This window comes from Erinaceus europaeus, chromosome 1 (genome assembly GCF_950295315.1).
Source record: "Erinaceus europaeus chromosome 1, mEriEur2.1, whole genome shotgun sequence".
Taxonomy (NCBI): Eukaryota; Metazoa; Chordata; class Mammalia; order Eulipotyphla; family Erinaceidae; genus Erinaceus; species Erinaceus europaeus.
In genome coordinates, this window is record NC_080162.1 from 80,092,064 (window position 1) to 80,108,616 (window position 16,553).

Below are 16,553 nucleotides of genomic sequence, written 5' to 3' on the forward strand. Positions count from 1 at the left end.
AGTGATGTCTAGTTCTTTCTCTACTCCAATCTTTCTCACTAATAAATAAATAGAATCTTTAAAAAATAATATTTTTATAAAAATGAAATATGAGATAGGAGTAGATAGCATAATGCTATGCAGAGACTCTCATGCCTGAGGCTCCAAAGTCCCAGCTTCAATCGCCCCACACAGCATAAACCAGAGCTGAGTAGTGCTCTGGTAAAAAAAATGAAATATGACAACTCCTCAAAAATAACTATATAAACTTAGAAAATAAAATCATATGATCCAGCAATTCCAACTCCCTATATGCAACAATTAAAATAAGGTTTTCAGCAAAGGAGACAGCATTTCAGATTTGTGTGTCTGAGGACCTCAAGGTCCCAGATTCAATCCCGAGCACACCATATTCCAGAGTTGAGCTTCTATCTCTCTATTTCATATTATGTGACAATAAAGGTACTTAATAAATGTAAGTTCACCATAGGATTTTCTTCTTACCCTAGGCTATGCTCAAATCGATTGTGTGAAGCTCCTGGAAAAACATAGTAACCGCCTCCCAGCTGCTTAATATATCGAAGCCGTTGAAATTGAGGTGTGTCAATGATTTTGATGAGGAGAGGATGGAGTTCAATGTGGCCATGGATAGGGTCATTCATTACCTAGGAAATTATTTTTAAATTAATTTGAGTAGCAAAATATTAATTCCACCTAATTTTTTTTTATGTATAGCCGTTCCTATCCACAGTGCAAAGTTCTCTAGTTAAGAATATAACTAAAGAAAATAAGATATTAGTATCATTACCTTATATAGTTATCATTACCAGACAGATCAAATATATTGGATCTGAGCATACCTTATTTCATTCTGTTAGGTTCTAACGACAAAAAATAATTATTTAAATCATTTTATTTAGCTTCCAATAAATTAGTGTTATATTCAAATCAGACAAGCTCATTTAACATACTCAGATTATATAATTCATAGTAATACAGGCAATGTGTCTAACTTTATCCCTAAATATATAGTACCCCTACCAGCCTCCTTAAAAAGGAAAGAAAAGAAGAAATTAAGAAGTGGGGCTGGCAGTTCCACAGATAGAGCATAAGCTTTTACCATGCATGAGGCCTTTGGATCAGTCACCAGGACCACATGGATGCACCACAGACAACACTGAAGGAAAATCCATGGATGGTAGAATGGTACTTTGATGTTTCACCTCCCCCTTCCTGTCCTCCCTCCCTCCCTCCCTCTCTCTTTTTAAATCTGTTTTTAAATTACTTTTATTTATTGGGTAGAGACAAGAGAAATCGAGAGAAAGGGGGTAATAGAGGGAGACAGACAGAGAGATACCTGCAACACTTCTTCACTACTTACAAAGCTTTCCACCTATAGGCAGGGACCAGGGGCTTAGATTGGAGGCTTGAACCTGAGTCCCTGAGCATGATTAACATATGCTCTCAAACAGGTGTATCACCACCTGGCCCCTTCTGTCTGTCTCTCTCTACCATCTGTCTCATCCTCTCTACGAAGATAGAATTAGAATTAGTGGTCCGGGAGGTGGCACAATGATAAGGCTTTGGACTCTCAAGCATGAGGTCCTGAGTTCGATTCCCAGCAGCACATGAGCCAGAGTGATGTCTGGTTCTTTCTCTCTCCTCCTATCTTTCTCATTAATAAATAAATAAATAAAATAAAAAAAAAAGAAGATAGAATTAAAAAAGAAACTCTTCTATCACCTAGATAACAAATTATATGTAAGAAGATAAACTTCTATAGTATTATAAGAATAAGAAAATAGGGCCAGGTGGTGGTGTACCCAGTTAACTATACATATCACCAAGTGCAAGGACCCAGGTTCGAGCTCCCCACTCCCCATCTGCAGTGGGTGTCTGCTTCATAAGTGGTGAAGCAGGTCTACAGATGTCTTTTTCTCCCTCTATCTCCCTGCCCCCTCTCAATTTCTCTCTGTCCCATCAAATAAAAGTTAAAACAAAAAAAAAATGACCCTGGGAGCAGTAGATTTGAAGTGCTGGTACCAAGCCCCAGCAATAATCCTGGTGGCAAATAAATAAAAAATAATTAGCAATAAAGATAAATTTCATAATCATTTATTACTTTATGCTTAAATAAGGGCTTAAAATACTATTGGAGATTTAGGGGCCAGGAGGTAGTACATCTAGTTGAATGCACATATTACACAAGGACCAGGTTTAAACCCCCAGTCCCTACCTGCAGTGGGGAAGCTTCGTGAGTAGTGAAGCATTGTAGGTATCTCTTTTTTTCTCTCCCTCTCTATTTCTCCCTTTCTTCTGGATTTCTGTTTCTATACAGTAAATATAATAAATTTTTAAGACAATTTCTTAAAAAATACAAGTGACATTTCTGATGTATGATATTCTCACAGGGGTGAGGTGGTATCTCATTGTTGTCTTTATTTGCATTTCTCTGACAATAAGGTCTTATATGACACAGCAAATCTTAACAATAGGATTTTCAAAGTCAACCCAATTTCCAAATAATTTGGTTATAACAATAATAATCTATTGCCTTCTTAAACCCAAGACAGCAGGTACCTTTGTATAACCCCAGATTTCTTCCAGTCCTGGAACCTCTGGGGTGGGTTCACTTTCCTGTATGCTTCTATCAATTCATACCAATTGATACTGCATCTGCTGATCTCAACCTAATCAATATAACCAGGACTACCTCGGCATGTTTCACTTCAGACTGTGTCCAGAGAAGTCAGGCATGGAATGTCAGTCCTCCAACTTCATTACTCTGGTGAGACCTTTCCTAGCTCATAAGACTTCCATTTCAAGTGTTGTACTTCCTAAGAAAGCCTCAAAACCTAGATATAGACCAGGGGCCATGAGACAGGGCATATGTACACATGTATCCATACATTAGGGGAAAATATATACCTTAAAGCAAAAGTGTACAATAGTTTGCAGTGAGTCAATTAATGCAGCAAGCAAGTAGAAAGAGATTAAAAAAAAAAAAAAGACACCATAAAGTACCTAATCAAATAGTTTCTACTTAGACCTAGATACTCTCCTCACCTAGTTCCTATTTCACTTCCCTCAATCATTCTACAGTTAACCTTGTGAGACAAAGTAAGGACTTCAAAAGCTGGGTAAGGACACGAGACTAACATACTTTAATGATGGCTCTTTGGTCACTACCAGACCACCCCATCACCCAGGGCCCTACTCAGGGAGTCCTAGGATCCTGGGATTCCTACAGACATGATAGGCCTAGAACTCTAACAGATCCCTCTCTCCACTGCTGGTCATCTCCATCAAGAACAACATAATGGACCCCTTTGTGGGCCCCTTTAGGACCTTGCCTTCAATGTGAATCAACAAGGGTAGGGTCAGCCCCATTCTCAGAAGGGAGGTTGGGAAACATACTCTACCACTCGAGGAAGATGGGTCCTGAAATTAGTGCATTCTGGAATGTTCCTAGCTATGACCACAGAATGTGAGCTCAGAACTAGAGGGTTACAGAAGCTACAGAGGCTCCTGTGACAAATATGGGCCCCAGATCAAATTGGGGTTTATAGTTAACAATATTTATATACTTTTCCCATATATGGGAGCTACTCTCTTCCCTGATCCAGCTTTCTAGTCCTACTTCCAACTCTGACATCATCTCCCCAGACAATACCTTTGGTTCACCTGCATGTTAACTGTTGGTCTCAGGCAAAAATTAGTAAAGACACGAGCCCCTTGGAATATACCTAAAATAGACCTACTAGCTTTCTCCAAAATGGAGACCCCAAATCTCATCTGCTATATTCTTGCTTTTAGGTTCCTGGTTATTTAACAATTTGTTCTGCCATATATATATCTTAATGCTTTTTCAGCCACCAAGTTGCAGATGCTACCATGATGCCAACCTGACTTCCCTGGGCAGATGACCCCTCCAATGTGTCCTGGAGCCCTGCCTCCCCAGAGCCCTGCCCCACTGGGGAAAGAGAGAATCAGGCTGAGAGTATGGACCGACCTGCCAATGCCCATGTTCAGCAGGGAAGCGATTACAGAAGCCAGACCTTCTATCTTCTGCACCCCATAATGATCCTGGGTCCATGGTCCCAGAAGGATAAAGAATAGGGAAGCTATCAGGGGAGAGGATGGGATACAGAGGTCTGGTGGTGGGAATCGTACCACTCTTATCCTATGGTCTTGTCAGTGTTTTCATTTTATAAATAAATTAAAAATAAATAAAAATACAAGTGACAATACTCTGCTGTTATTTAAATAAAGACATATCTTTTTTAAAAAAAAAACTTTTTGGGAGACGGGCGGTAGTGCAGTGGTTAAGCGCAGGTGGTGCAAAGCATAAGGACCTGCGTAAGCATCCTGGTTCAAGCCCTTGGCTCCACACCTGCAGGGGAGTCGCTTCACAAGCAGTGAAGCAGGTCTGCAGGTGTCTATCTTTCTCTCCCCCTTCTCTGTCTCCCCTCCTCTTTCCATTTCTCTCTGACCTATCCAACAATGAAGATATCAATAACAACAATAATAACTACAACAATAAAACAACAAGGGCAAAAACAAAGGGAAAATGAATAAATATTTAAAAAATTAAAAAAAAACTTTATTATCTTTATTTTTTTGGGTAGACAGAGTTAGAAATCAAGAGGGAAGGAGAAGATAGGAAGAGAGCCAGAGAGACACCGCAGCATTGCTTCACTACTCATGATGCTTTCCCCCTGCAGGTGGGGACCGGTACCATTGTGTATTGTAACCTGTGCTCTTGGGGGCCAGGCAGGGGGTTAAGTGCACATGATGCAAAGCACAAGAATGGGCATAAGGATCCTGGTGAGTCCCGGCTCCCCACCTGCATAGGGGTTGCTTCACCACTGGTGAAGCAGGTCTGCAGTTGTCAATCTTTTTCTCCTACTCTCTGTCTTCCCCTCCTCTCTTGATTTCTCTCTGTCCTATCCAACAATGACAGGAATAACAACAACAACAATAAACAAAAAGGGCAACAAAAGGGAAAAATAGACTCTAGGAGCAGTGGATTTGTAGTGCAGGCACCGAGTTCCATCGATAACCCTGGAGGGGGGGAAAAAAAAAGTGCTCTCAACGAGGTGTGCCACCCAACTGACCAAGATATATCTTTCTAATAATGTGTAAGTGTCTGGGGGCTGGGTGGTGGCACCTGCTCAGGTGGACATACTACTAAGTGCAAAGACCTGCACAAGGATCAGGGTTCAAGCCCTTGGCTCCTCACCTATGGGGGAGGGGGACTTCATAAGTGGCAAAGCAGGTCTGCATGTGTCTATCTTTCTTTCTCCCTCTCTATCCTCCTTCCCCTCAATTTCTCTGTCCTAGCCAATAAAATAGAAAAAGTGGCCACCAGGAGTAGTAGATTCTTAGTACTAGCACTGAGTCCCAGTGATAACACTGGAGGCTAAATAAATAAATAAATGTCTTCAATTTTTTTCATTATCTTTTTTACTTATTGGATAAAGATAGCCAGAAATTAAGAGGAAGGGGATGATAGAAAGGAAGAAAGAGAAACATGGGAGTGGGGCAGTAGCGCAGCGGGTTAAAAGCACGAGGCACGAAGCGCAAGGACCTGTGTGAGGATCCTGGTTTTAGCCTCCAGCTCCCCACCTGCAGGGGAGTCGCTTCACAGGTGGTGAAGCAGGTCTGCAGGTGTCTATATTTCTCTCCCCTCTCTATCTTCCCCCTCCTCTCTCTATTTCTCTCTGTCCTATCCAACAATGATGACATCAGTAACTACAACAATAAAACAATGAGGACAACAAAAAGGAAATTAAATAAATAAATATTTTTTAAAAAGAAAGAGAAACACCTGCAGCACTGCTTCACTACTTGTGAAGCTTTCCCCTGCAGGTGAGGACTGGGGGCTTGAAACTGGGTCCTTGCACATTGTAACATGTGCTCAACCAGGTGTGCCAACATCTGGCACCATAAATATTTTTTATACTGGAGACAACATAATAAAACAGGAAACTGGTAAAAGCCAATAGATTATCTTCAAATGCTTTCAAATTGTTATTCAAAGGTTCCCACCAAAGCTATACAGAATTTTGGAAGGTGAACAATTATATCTAGTTTATAATCAAATTCTCAGAATTCATCACACAATGTATTGTCCAGCACACAATGAAAACTTAAATGTGTTTTAAACTACTATTACTGAATAACTATTGGAAAGTGACATGTTAGCATGTTAATAAAGTATACATCTATATGAACTGGGTGGTAGCACTGTGGATTAAGCACAGGTGGTGCAAAGTGCAAGGACCTGTGTAACAATCGCGGTTCAAGCCCCTGCCTCCCCACCTGCAGGGGAGTCGCTTCACAAATGATGAAGCAGATCTGAAGGTGTCTGTCTTTCTCTTTCCCTCTGTCTTCCCTCCTCTCTCTATTTTTCTCTGTCCTATGCAACAACAATGATATCAATAACAACAATAATAACTACAAAAATAAAACAATAAGGGCAACAAAAGGGAATAAATAAAAATTTTTTAAAAAGAAAAATATGGGGAGTCGGGTGGGAGCACAGCAAGTTAAGCACATGTGGTGCAAAGCACAAGGACCAGCGTAAGGATCCCAGTTCAAGCCCCTGACTCCCCATCTGCAGGGGAGCCACTTTACAAGCAGTGAAGCAGGTCTGAGGTGTCTGTCTTTCTCCCCCTCTCTCTGTCTTCCCCTCCTCTCTCCATTTCTCTCTGTCCTAATCCAATGACAACATCAATAACAACAACAATAATAACTATAACAACAATAAAAAGACAAGGGCAATGAAAGGGAAAATAAAATTTAAAAGAAAAATATGAACTACAGAAATTCAGTGCCATAAAGAAGGTTAAAAAGGTAATCTATGAAATAGTTTCTAATTAAGACATAGATACCCTCCTCACCTATTCCTATTACATTTCCCTCAGTCACTCCAAAGCTAACCGTATCAAAGTAAGGACTACAAAAGCTGAATAAGGACAAGAGACTGGCATACTTTATTGATGATTCTTTAGTTACTATCAGGACACTCCGTCAGCTGGGGCCCTAGTCAGGAGTCCTGGGGCTCCCACACAGACATGAGGAGCCTAGACCTCAAATAGATCCCTCTCTCCATTGTCACTGGTCACCTCCATCAGGAACAACATAATGGACCCCTTTGGGGACCCCCATAGGACCTTTCCCTCAGTGTGGATCAACAATGGTAGAGAATGTTCCATCCTCCAAAGGGGGGTTGGATAACATACTCTATCTACCACCTAAGGAAGACGGGTCCTGAAATTGGTGCAACTTGGAATGTTCCTACTCATGACGACAGAATGTGAGCGCAGACCTACAAGGATGTAGAGGTTACATAGGCTCCTATGCTAAATATGGGCCCCAGATCAAATCAATGGGGTTTACAGTCAACAATATTTATACCCCTTTCCCATATTTAGGAGCTACTCTCTTCCGTGATCCAGCTTTCTAGCCCTTTTTCCAACCATGACATCATCTTCCCAGAAAATAAATTGGGTCCACCTGCATATCAGATGTCAGGCTCAGAAAAAAACTAAAAAGTCAGGAGTCAGGTGGTAGTGCAGCCAGATAAGCGCAGGTAGTGCAAAGCACAAGGAACGGTGTAAGGATCTCGGTTCGAGCCTCCGGCTCTCCACTTGCAGAGGAGTTACCTCACAAGCAGTGAAGCAGGTCTGCAGGTGTCTTTCTCTCCTCTCTGACTTTCCCTCCTTTCTCCATTTCTCTCTGTCCTATCCAACAACAACAACATCAATAACAACAAATACTACAACAATACAAAACAAGGGCAACAAAAAGGAATAAATAAATAAATAAATATTGAAAAAAAAAAAAACTAATGAAGTCATGGGCCCTTTGGAATATACATAAAATAGACCTACTTACTAGCTATTTCTGAAACGGAGACCCCAAATCTTCATCTGCAATATTCCAGCCTTTAGCTTCATGATTAGTCAACAATTTGTATGGCTTTATATGTTAACTTTTTTTTTTAATTTTTAAAAAATATTTATTTATTTTTCCCCTTTGTTGCCCTTGTTTTTTAACATTGTTGTGGTTATTAATGTCGTTGTTCTTGGATAGGACAGAGAGAAATGGAGAGAGGAGGGGGAGACGGGGGGGGGGGGAGGAGAGAAAGGTAGACACCTGCAGACCTGCTTCACCATCTGTGAAGCAACTCCCCTGCAGGTGGGGAGCCAGGGGCTCGAACCAGGATCCTTACTCCAGTCCCTGCATTTGCGCCACGTGCGCTTAACCTGCTGTGCCACTACCCGACTCCCGTTAATTCTTTTTCAGTCACCAAGTTCCAGATGCTACCATGAAGCCAAAGGGACCTCCCTGGGCAGATGACCGCATCAATGTGTCCTGGAGCCCCACTTCCCCAGACCTCTACCCCACTAGGGAAAGAGAGAAACAGGCTGGAAGAATGGATTGACCTGTCAACACCCATGTTCAACAGGGAAGCAATTATAGAAGCCAGACCTTCTATCTTCTGCATCCCCATAATGACGTTGGGTCTATACTCCCTGAGGGTTAAATAGGAAAGCTATTAGGGGAGGAGATGGGATATGGAATTCTGGTGGTGGGAATTGTACCACTCTTATCATATGGTCTTGTCAGTGTTTCTATTTAAAAAAAAAAAAAAAGTAATCTGAAAAAGGCAGAGGAGACAGCATAGTAGTTAGGCAAAAATATTTCATGCCAGGAGTCAGGTGGTAGTGCAGCGGGTTAAGCACACATGGCGCCAAGCACAAGGACCTGCGTTAAGTATCCTGGTTAGAGCCCCCGGCTCTCCACCTGCAGAGGAGTTGCTTCACAGTCAGTGAAGCAGGTCTGCAGGTGTCTACCTTCTCTCCCCCTCTCTGTCTTCCCCTCCTCTCTCCATTTCTCTCTGTCCTATCCAACAACAATGACATCAGTAACAACAACAATAAACAACAAGGGCAACAAAAGGGAAAATAAATAAATATAAAAAATATTTTATGCCTGGGGGCTGGGTGGTGGTGCACCTGGTTGAGCGCAAATATTACAGTGCACAAGGACCAAGGTTCTCGTTACCCCGGTCGCTATCTGCATGGGTGAAGCAGGTCTCCAGGTGTCTCTCTGTCTCTCTCCCTATCTCTTCTCTCAATCTGGCTGTCTCTATCCAATAAATAAAGATAATAATTTTTTTAAAATTTCATGCCTGAAGCTTCAAAGTAGCAGGTTCACTGGTTAAGTGCATACATTACAGTGCATAAGGACCCAGGTTCAAGCCCCTGCCCACTTCTCATCCCCCAGCCCCCATGTAGGGGAAAAGCTTCACAAGTGGTGAAACAACAAGCTATAGTTGTCTTTCTGTTTCTTTCCCTATCTACTCCCCATCTCCTCCTCCCCTCTTAATTTCTCTTTGTCTCTATCCAATAATAAACAAGGTTAAAAAAAAAAACAGGTGAGCACACTGGTAGTAAGGAAATAATTTATTATTTTGAAATAGCTCAATTCAAATTGGGAACCAACAACTTGAGCTAAATAGTAAAGTTTAAAACTCTGTTATACAATGCTGTAATTCAACCCTAAGAATGTCATTATCAGATAAGAAGCTCCACATTCTTCAGATATATTATAGCTGACCCTCAAATAATGTGGCAGTTAGGAGAAACAATGCCACCCTTATCCTCTGACAGTTGAAAATTACAGATAACTTGTTGATTCCCTTAAAGCTTAAATACAGGGCCAGCAAAAGAGTTCATTTGGATAGTGTGACGCTTTGCCATGTACGTGGTCAGGCACAGGTTTGAGCCTGGCCCCATCACACTGAAGGGAGTTTTGGAGCTGTCACCTTTTTTATTCTGTCTCTCTGCCTTTCTATCTCTATCTAAAAAATAAAAAACAACCAGAGAGCCGGGTGGTAGCACAACTGGTTAAGTGCAGGTGGTGCAAAGCGTAAGGACCGGCCTAAAGATCCCAGTTTGAGGCCCTGGCTCCCCACCTGCAGAAGAGTCAGACAGTGAAGCAGGTCTGCAGATGTCTACCTTTCTCTCCCCCTCTCTGTCTTCCCCTCCTCTCTCCATTTCTCTCTGTCCTGTCCAACAATGACAACATCAATAACAACAAGAAAACAAGGGCAACAAAAGGAATAAATAAATAAATATTAAAAAAAAACAACCAGGGGCCAGGTGGTGGTGCACCTGGTTGAGCGCACATGTTACAATGTGCAAGGACCCAGGTTCGAGCTCCTGGGCCCCAACTGTAGGAGGAAAGCATCATAAGTGGTGAAGCAGGGCTGCAGATGTCTATGTCTCTCTCCCTCTCTATCACTCCCTTCCCTCTTGATTTCTGGCTGTCTCTATCCAATAAATAAGTAAAGATTAAAGAAAAAAGAAAAAAATACCAAACAACCACAACAACTTGAATACACAAGCACTGTGGTTAAACAACAGATGTTCATGTCTGAGGTCCCAAATTAATCCCAGGTGCCACCATAGGCCAAAGCTGAGCAATGCTCTGGTAAAAAACAAATTAAAAAAACCTTAGGGAGTCGGGTGGTAGCACAGTGGATTAAGCACAGGTGGCACAAAGCACAAGTACTGGAATAAAGATCCAGGTTCGAGCCCCCGGCTCCCCACCTGCAGGGGAGTCACTTCACAGGTGGTGAAGCAGGTCTGCAGGTGTCTGCCTTTCTCTCCTCCTCTCTGTCTCCACCCCCTCCATTTCTCTCTGTCCTAACAATGATGACATCAATAATTACAACAATGAAAAACAACAAGGGCAATAAAAGGGAAATTAAATATTAAAAAAAAAACCTTAAGTACATTCCAGTCAATTCCTTTACCCTTATGTAAAATAAATGTAATCACCAAAACAAATGAGAATCAATTGTATTACCAAAAATTATTAAAGAAAAATTCTGAAATCTTATTTTGATTTTTAAAATATTTTATTTATTTATTAATGATAAAGATAGGAGGAGAGAGAGAAAGAACTAGACATCCCTCTGGTACATGTGCTGCTGGGGATTGAACTCATGACCTCATGCTTGAGAGTCTGATGCTTTATCCACTGCGCCACCTCCTGGACCACTTACTCCCTTGTAGGTGGAAACTTAGGGCATCAATGTGGGTCCTTGCACACTATAACATGTACACTCAACAGCGTGTGCCACTGTCCAACTCCCACTACGTATTTTATCTACAGTGCCCGAAAATAAGTTGCTTGATACTATTAATTTTTGTTCTCTATTTAGAAACACACACACACACTCTGCTGCACTATACATACAGCTTTCTTGGTGATCTCATGTGGTGCCAGAGGTCAACCCCAGGTTCTGACACACAGCAAGGCATATGCTAGACAATGAAGTGCCTCATGTGACCCTACAGTCCCCCTTTCTTCTTCAAAACTTGTTATTTCATGTGAGATAGAAACAGAGAAGTCAGAACACTGATTGGGCATATGTGGCTCTGGGAGTTGAGCCTGATGCCTCAAGTTCAAGTTCTGTACTCTCCCACTGTGTTATTGTGTTGTCAGAAAACTCATGACACATTATTATATAGAAAAAATACTTCAGGGGCAGGGTGGCACACCAGGTTAAGTACATGTAGTATGAAGTATAAGGACCTATGCAAGGATCCCTGTTTGAGCCCCCAGCTCCCCACCTGCAGGGGATCGCTTCACAAGTGCTGAAACATGTCTACAGGTGTCTTTCTCTCCCCCTCTGTCTCCTCTCCTATCTCGAGTTCTTTCTGTCCTATCCAGTAACAATGACAGCAATAACAACAATAATAACAATAATAATAACAACAGCAATGATAAACAACATAGGCAACAAAAGGAAAAAATAGCCTCTAGGAGCAGTGGATTCATAGTGCAGGCACCGAGCCCCAGCAATAACCCTAGAGGCAAAAAAAATTTTTTAAAAAATGGCCACAGGGGTAGTGGATCCATACATAGTCACTGAGCCCCAGCAATAACCCAGAAGGCAGAAAAAAATAAAAAATATTTCATGACTTTTCCAACAACCCAATATAAAGGAACCCATCATTAAGAGATTCAGAGGTGGTGAATCTCATCTAATTATAGCTATAATCTAATCTGTTCGATTATGGACTCTTTCTATTTTTTTAAGGTTTGCTTATTGTAAGCTCTCTTAAGAGAGGAAGAAGGGAGAGAGAGCAAAAGAGAGGTTCAGAAAATTGCTCAGGTGGTCTGGGAGGTGGCACAGCATATAAAGCACTAAACTCTCAAGTATGAGGTCCTAAATTCAATCCCCGGTAGCATGTGTACCAGAGTGATGTCTGGTTCTTTCTCCCTCACCCCATCTCTTATCCAACCCCTCTTACTAATAGTAAATTAAAAAAAAAAAAAGGAAAGAATATTGCTCAGCACTGGCATAAACTGGTGTCAGGGATTAAACAAGCAGCCTCTAGGGCCTTAGGCCTACAAATCTGTACAGTACAAGACTGTTATCTCCCCAATTCAGATTCTAAAGCCTCTTAACACATATTAGTTAGAGGTGATATATACAGCTGACATTTTACTCTCTTAAAATTTATTTACATATCTAACAAATCAGTTCCGGTCATGCAAATACTGGGTTTTTGGGGGTCCAGCAGTAGCGCAGCAGGTTAAGCTCACATGACGCAAAGCACAAGGATCAATGTAAGGATCCAGGTTGGGGCCCGGCTCCCCACCTGCAGGGGAGTCGCTTTACAGGTGGTGAAGCAGGTCTGCAGCATCTATCTTTCTCTTCCCCTCCTCTCTCCATTTCTCTCTGTCCTATCCAACAATGAACATCAACAACAATGATAACCACAAGGATACAACAACAAGGGCAACAAGGGGGAAAAAATAGCCTCCAGGAGCAGTGAATTCATGGTGCAGGCACTGAGCCCCAGCAATAACCCTGGAGGCAAAAAGAAAATACTGGGTTTTTCCCCCTCATTTGCTGCCCTTGTTGTTTTTATTGTTGTAGTTATTGATGTTGTTGTTGTTGGATAGGACAGAGAGAAATGGAGAGAGGGGAACACAGAAAGAGGGAGGGAAAGACACCTGCAGACCTGCTTCACTGCCTGTGAAGTGACACCCCTGCACGTGGGGAGCTGGGGGCTCAAACAAGGATCCTTAGGTCCTTGCACTTAACCCGCCACATGCGCTTAATCCGCTGTGCTACCGCCCAACTCCCCAAAATACTGTTTAATGTACTTCTCAATGTTACACAATTCCTGTTTGGAACAGTTAAGTGAACTAAATTTAGCATGAAGAAAGTTGATATAGGAAGAAAATGTGATGGGATAGGGAATTATTTCTTCAACATGACCTTAAGAGGCAAGAAGGCAAAATAAATAAACTAAACTTCATCAAGACTTTTTCCAGGGGCTGAATATAACTTGGTGGCAGAGTGTACACCTCACACATAAGAAGCCCTGGATTTGATGTCCCAGATGGCCTCCCCAATAAACAAACAAATAAGGGCCAGCAAGATAGTACATAGTAGTACACAGGACTTCAATTTGAGAGGTCACCAGTTTGATCCATGATAGAATTGCCTTGAATGGGAAAATATAGTAGCCTAGGAGGTAATGCAGTAGATAAAATGTTTTATTCCCAAGCATGATTTCCTGATTTAGATCCCTGGCATTGCATGTACCAGAGTGACACTCTGGCTGTATCTATCTCTCAGTCTGTCTCTCTTCTTCCTCCTCTTCCTTCTCTGCCTGCCTCTCTCATTAATAAAATAAATCTTTTAAAAAATAAAAATGATAAGCATAGATTCCTCTTACCTTCATTGTTTCCATATGAGATTGATTCAGTTGTTGAATATAATACATCAGCTTCTTTCTCTCCCCCAAAGAACTAAAATCATAATAGGGTAAGTAGATTTATCATTATTTGTTTAATAATCCCTGGAATATATAATAGTTTATAATCAATTCTAGATTATCTACACCAATAGAGAGAAAAGTTAAAAGAAATAAATCAAATTGCTCTTCCTAAAAATAGAAGCTAGTATTTTCCTCACATGAAATTCATCACTAATGAAAACTAATATATATAATAGTTTAAAGAATAGGGGGAAAGCCACCAGGGTGCATAAAACAACTTACCTGGGCAGTATGCTTGCTTTGTCATACATATGACTAAGGGTTGAGCCCAGGCCTAACCTTAACAGAAGGATTGGAGCTATGATACCCTTCACCATCTCTCTGTCTCTGTTTTTCTATCTGAATAAGGCTAGAGAGGTAAAAAGTTCTAATTACAATAATAACAAAAAACAAAACAATGACAAAAAAAGTCACCAAAAATCCAGAGATTTTTATTTTTAACAAAGACTATGGCAAAATAAATATGTTAAATAATGGTTTAAAGTACTTGGGTCAGAATAGTCTAGACTATAAAATTTTATTTCTTAATTGCAACAGTTTTTTTAATATTTATTTTCCCTTTTGCTGCCCTTGCTTTTTATTATTGTTTTATTATTGTTGTTGTTGTTGTTGTTGATGTCGTCGTTGCTGGATAGGACAGAGAGGAATGGAGAGAGGAGGGGAAGACAGAGGGGGGGAGAGAAAGATAGACACCTGCAGACGTCTGTGAAGCGATTCCCCTGCAGGTGGGGAGCGGAGGGGGGGGGAGGGCAGCGGAGGGGGGCTCAAACCGGATCCTTATGCAGGTCCTTGTGCTTTTTGCCAACTGCGCTTAACCCGCTGTGCTACTGCCCGACTCCCCCTTTGTTTTTTTTTTACTCCAGGGTTATCGCCAGGGCTCAGTGCCTGCACTATGAATCCACAGCTCCTGGAGGCCATCCTTTTCCCATTGTTGTTGTTGCTGCTGCTGCTGTTGTAGTTATTGGATAGGACAGAGATAAGTTGAGAGAGGAGGGTAAGACAGAGAGGGGAGAGAAAGATAGACACCTGCAGACCTGCTTCACCACTTGCTGCGAAGCAACACCCCTGCAGGTCAGGAGCCTGGGGCTCCAACTGGGATCCTTGCTCGAGTCCTTTGGCTTCATACTATGTGTGCTTAACCTGGTGTGCCACCACCTAGGCCCCAATTCCAACATTTCTAATACATAATCTAATACTTTTTACAACTGGTATGTTTACTTCCCAGGAAAACCTTAGGCACATCTGGCTGAGGGTAAACATTACAGTATGCATTAGGCAATGGATACTCAAGCATGAGGTCCTAAGTTTGATCCCCAATACTGCATATGCCATAATAAGACTCTGATTTGGGAGTCGGGCTGTAGCGCAGCGGGTTAAGCGCAGGTGGCGCTAAGCACAAGGACCCGCATAAGGATCCTGGTTCAAGCCCTGGCTCCCCACCTGCAGGGGTGTCACTTCACAAGCGGTGAAACAGGTCTGCAGGTGTCTATCTTTCTCTCCCTCTCTCTGTCTTCCCCCTCCTCTCTCCATTTCTCTCTGTCCTATCCAACAACAATGACAACAATAATAACTACAACAATAAAACAACAAGGGCAACAAAAGGGAATAAATAAATAAATAAATAAAATAAGACTCTGATTTAGGGCCAGGTGGTGGCACATCCGGTTGAGCACACGTTACAATGTGCAAGAACCCAGGTTCGAATCCTTGGTTCCCACCTGCAGAGGGAAAGTTTTACAAGTGGTGAAGCAGGGCTGCAGGTGTCTGTCTCTCTCCCTATCTTCCTCTTCCCTCTCAATTTCTGGCTGTCTCTATCCAATAAAAAAATAAAGATAAAAAAATATTCAAAAAAAATTTTTTTAAAAGGGGAAAAAAAGACTCTGGATTGCTCTCTCTATATGTTCTTTTCCCTCTTAAAAAACACTGAGTGGTCTGGGAGATGGCGCAGTGGTTAAAGCACTAGCCTCTCAAGCATGAGGTCCTGAGTTCGATCCCCAGCAGCACATGTACCAGAGTGATGGATGGTTCTTTCTCTCCTCCTATCTTTCTCATGATAAATAAATAAATTCTTAAAAAAAAAAAACACTGGGAAAAATTCCATTTGATTAAAATAAAAGATGCAACTATTACACACAAATAAGTAGTAAGGGGGAACTTCCTTTGAGGGAACTGAGGGCTTTGAAATGTGATTATTAAAGAGGCAAGTTTCCTGAAGATTCTGATCCAACAGACATTCATCAAGTCAGCTAAGTGTCCTAAGGGGATCTTTTTTCACAATCTACTTTCATTATCATTTATTATGCAATCATGCACATTATAATACTTTATTTTGATTCTCTGGTTACTGTTGTCATAAACAACAGCTTAGCAAAATAGAATTCCAGGAGAAAAAGATCATTATATCAATACTGTTGTCATTTCCTTAAGAGAAACTAGTGGGAGTCAGGCTGTAGCACAGCGGGTTAAGCGCAGGTGGCGCAAAGCACAAGGACTGGCATAAGGATCCCGGTTCGAACCCCGGCTCCCCACCTGCAGGGGAGTCGCTTCACAGGCGGTGAAGCAGGTCTGCAGGTGTCTGTCTTTCTCTCCTCCTCTCTGTCTTCCCCTCCTCTCTCCATTTCTCTCTGTCCTATCCAACAACAACAATAATAACTACAACAATAAAACAACAAGGGCAACAAAAGGGAATAAATA

At 41.7% G+C, this 16,553-nt stretch overlaps 1 protein-coding gene across 3 annotated transcripts in view; it reads right to left on the reverse strand.

The window, feature by feature from the left end:
- SAMHD1 (SAM and HD domain containing deoxynucleoside triphosphate triphosphohydrolase 1) overlaps positions 1 to 16,553 on the reverse strand; it is a 66,004-nt gene that overhangs the window by 37,740 nt on the left and 11,711 nt on the right. For 2 of the 3 annotated variants that reach the window (XM_060189564.1, XM_060189574.1), the window contains 2 exons: positions 13,758 to 13,830; positions 484 to 644 (listed from right to left, as the gene is read on the reverse strand). In XM_060189564.1, coding sequence (XP_060045547.1) covers positions 484 to 644; positions 13,758 to 13,830 — 234 coding nt within the window. The remainder of the gene's footprint in view (positions 1 to 483; positions 645 to 13,757; positions 13,831 to 16,553) is intronic. The other variant, XM_060189569.1, reaches the window with a different exon arrangement.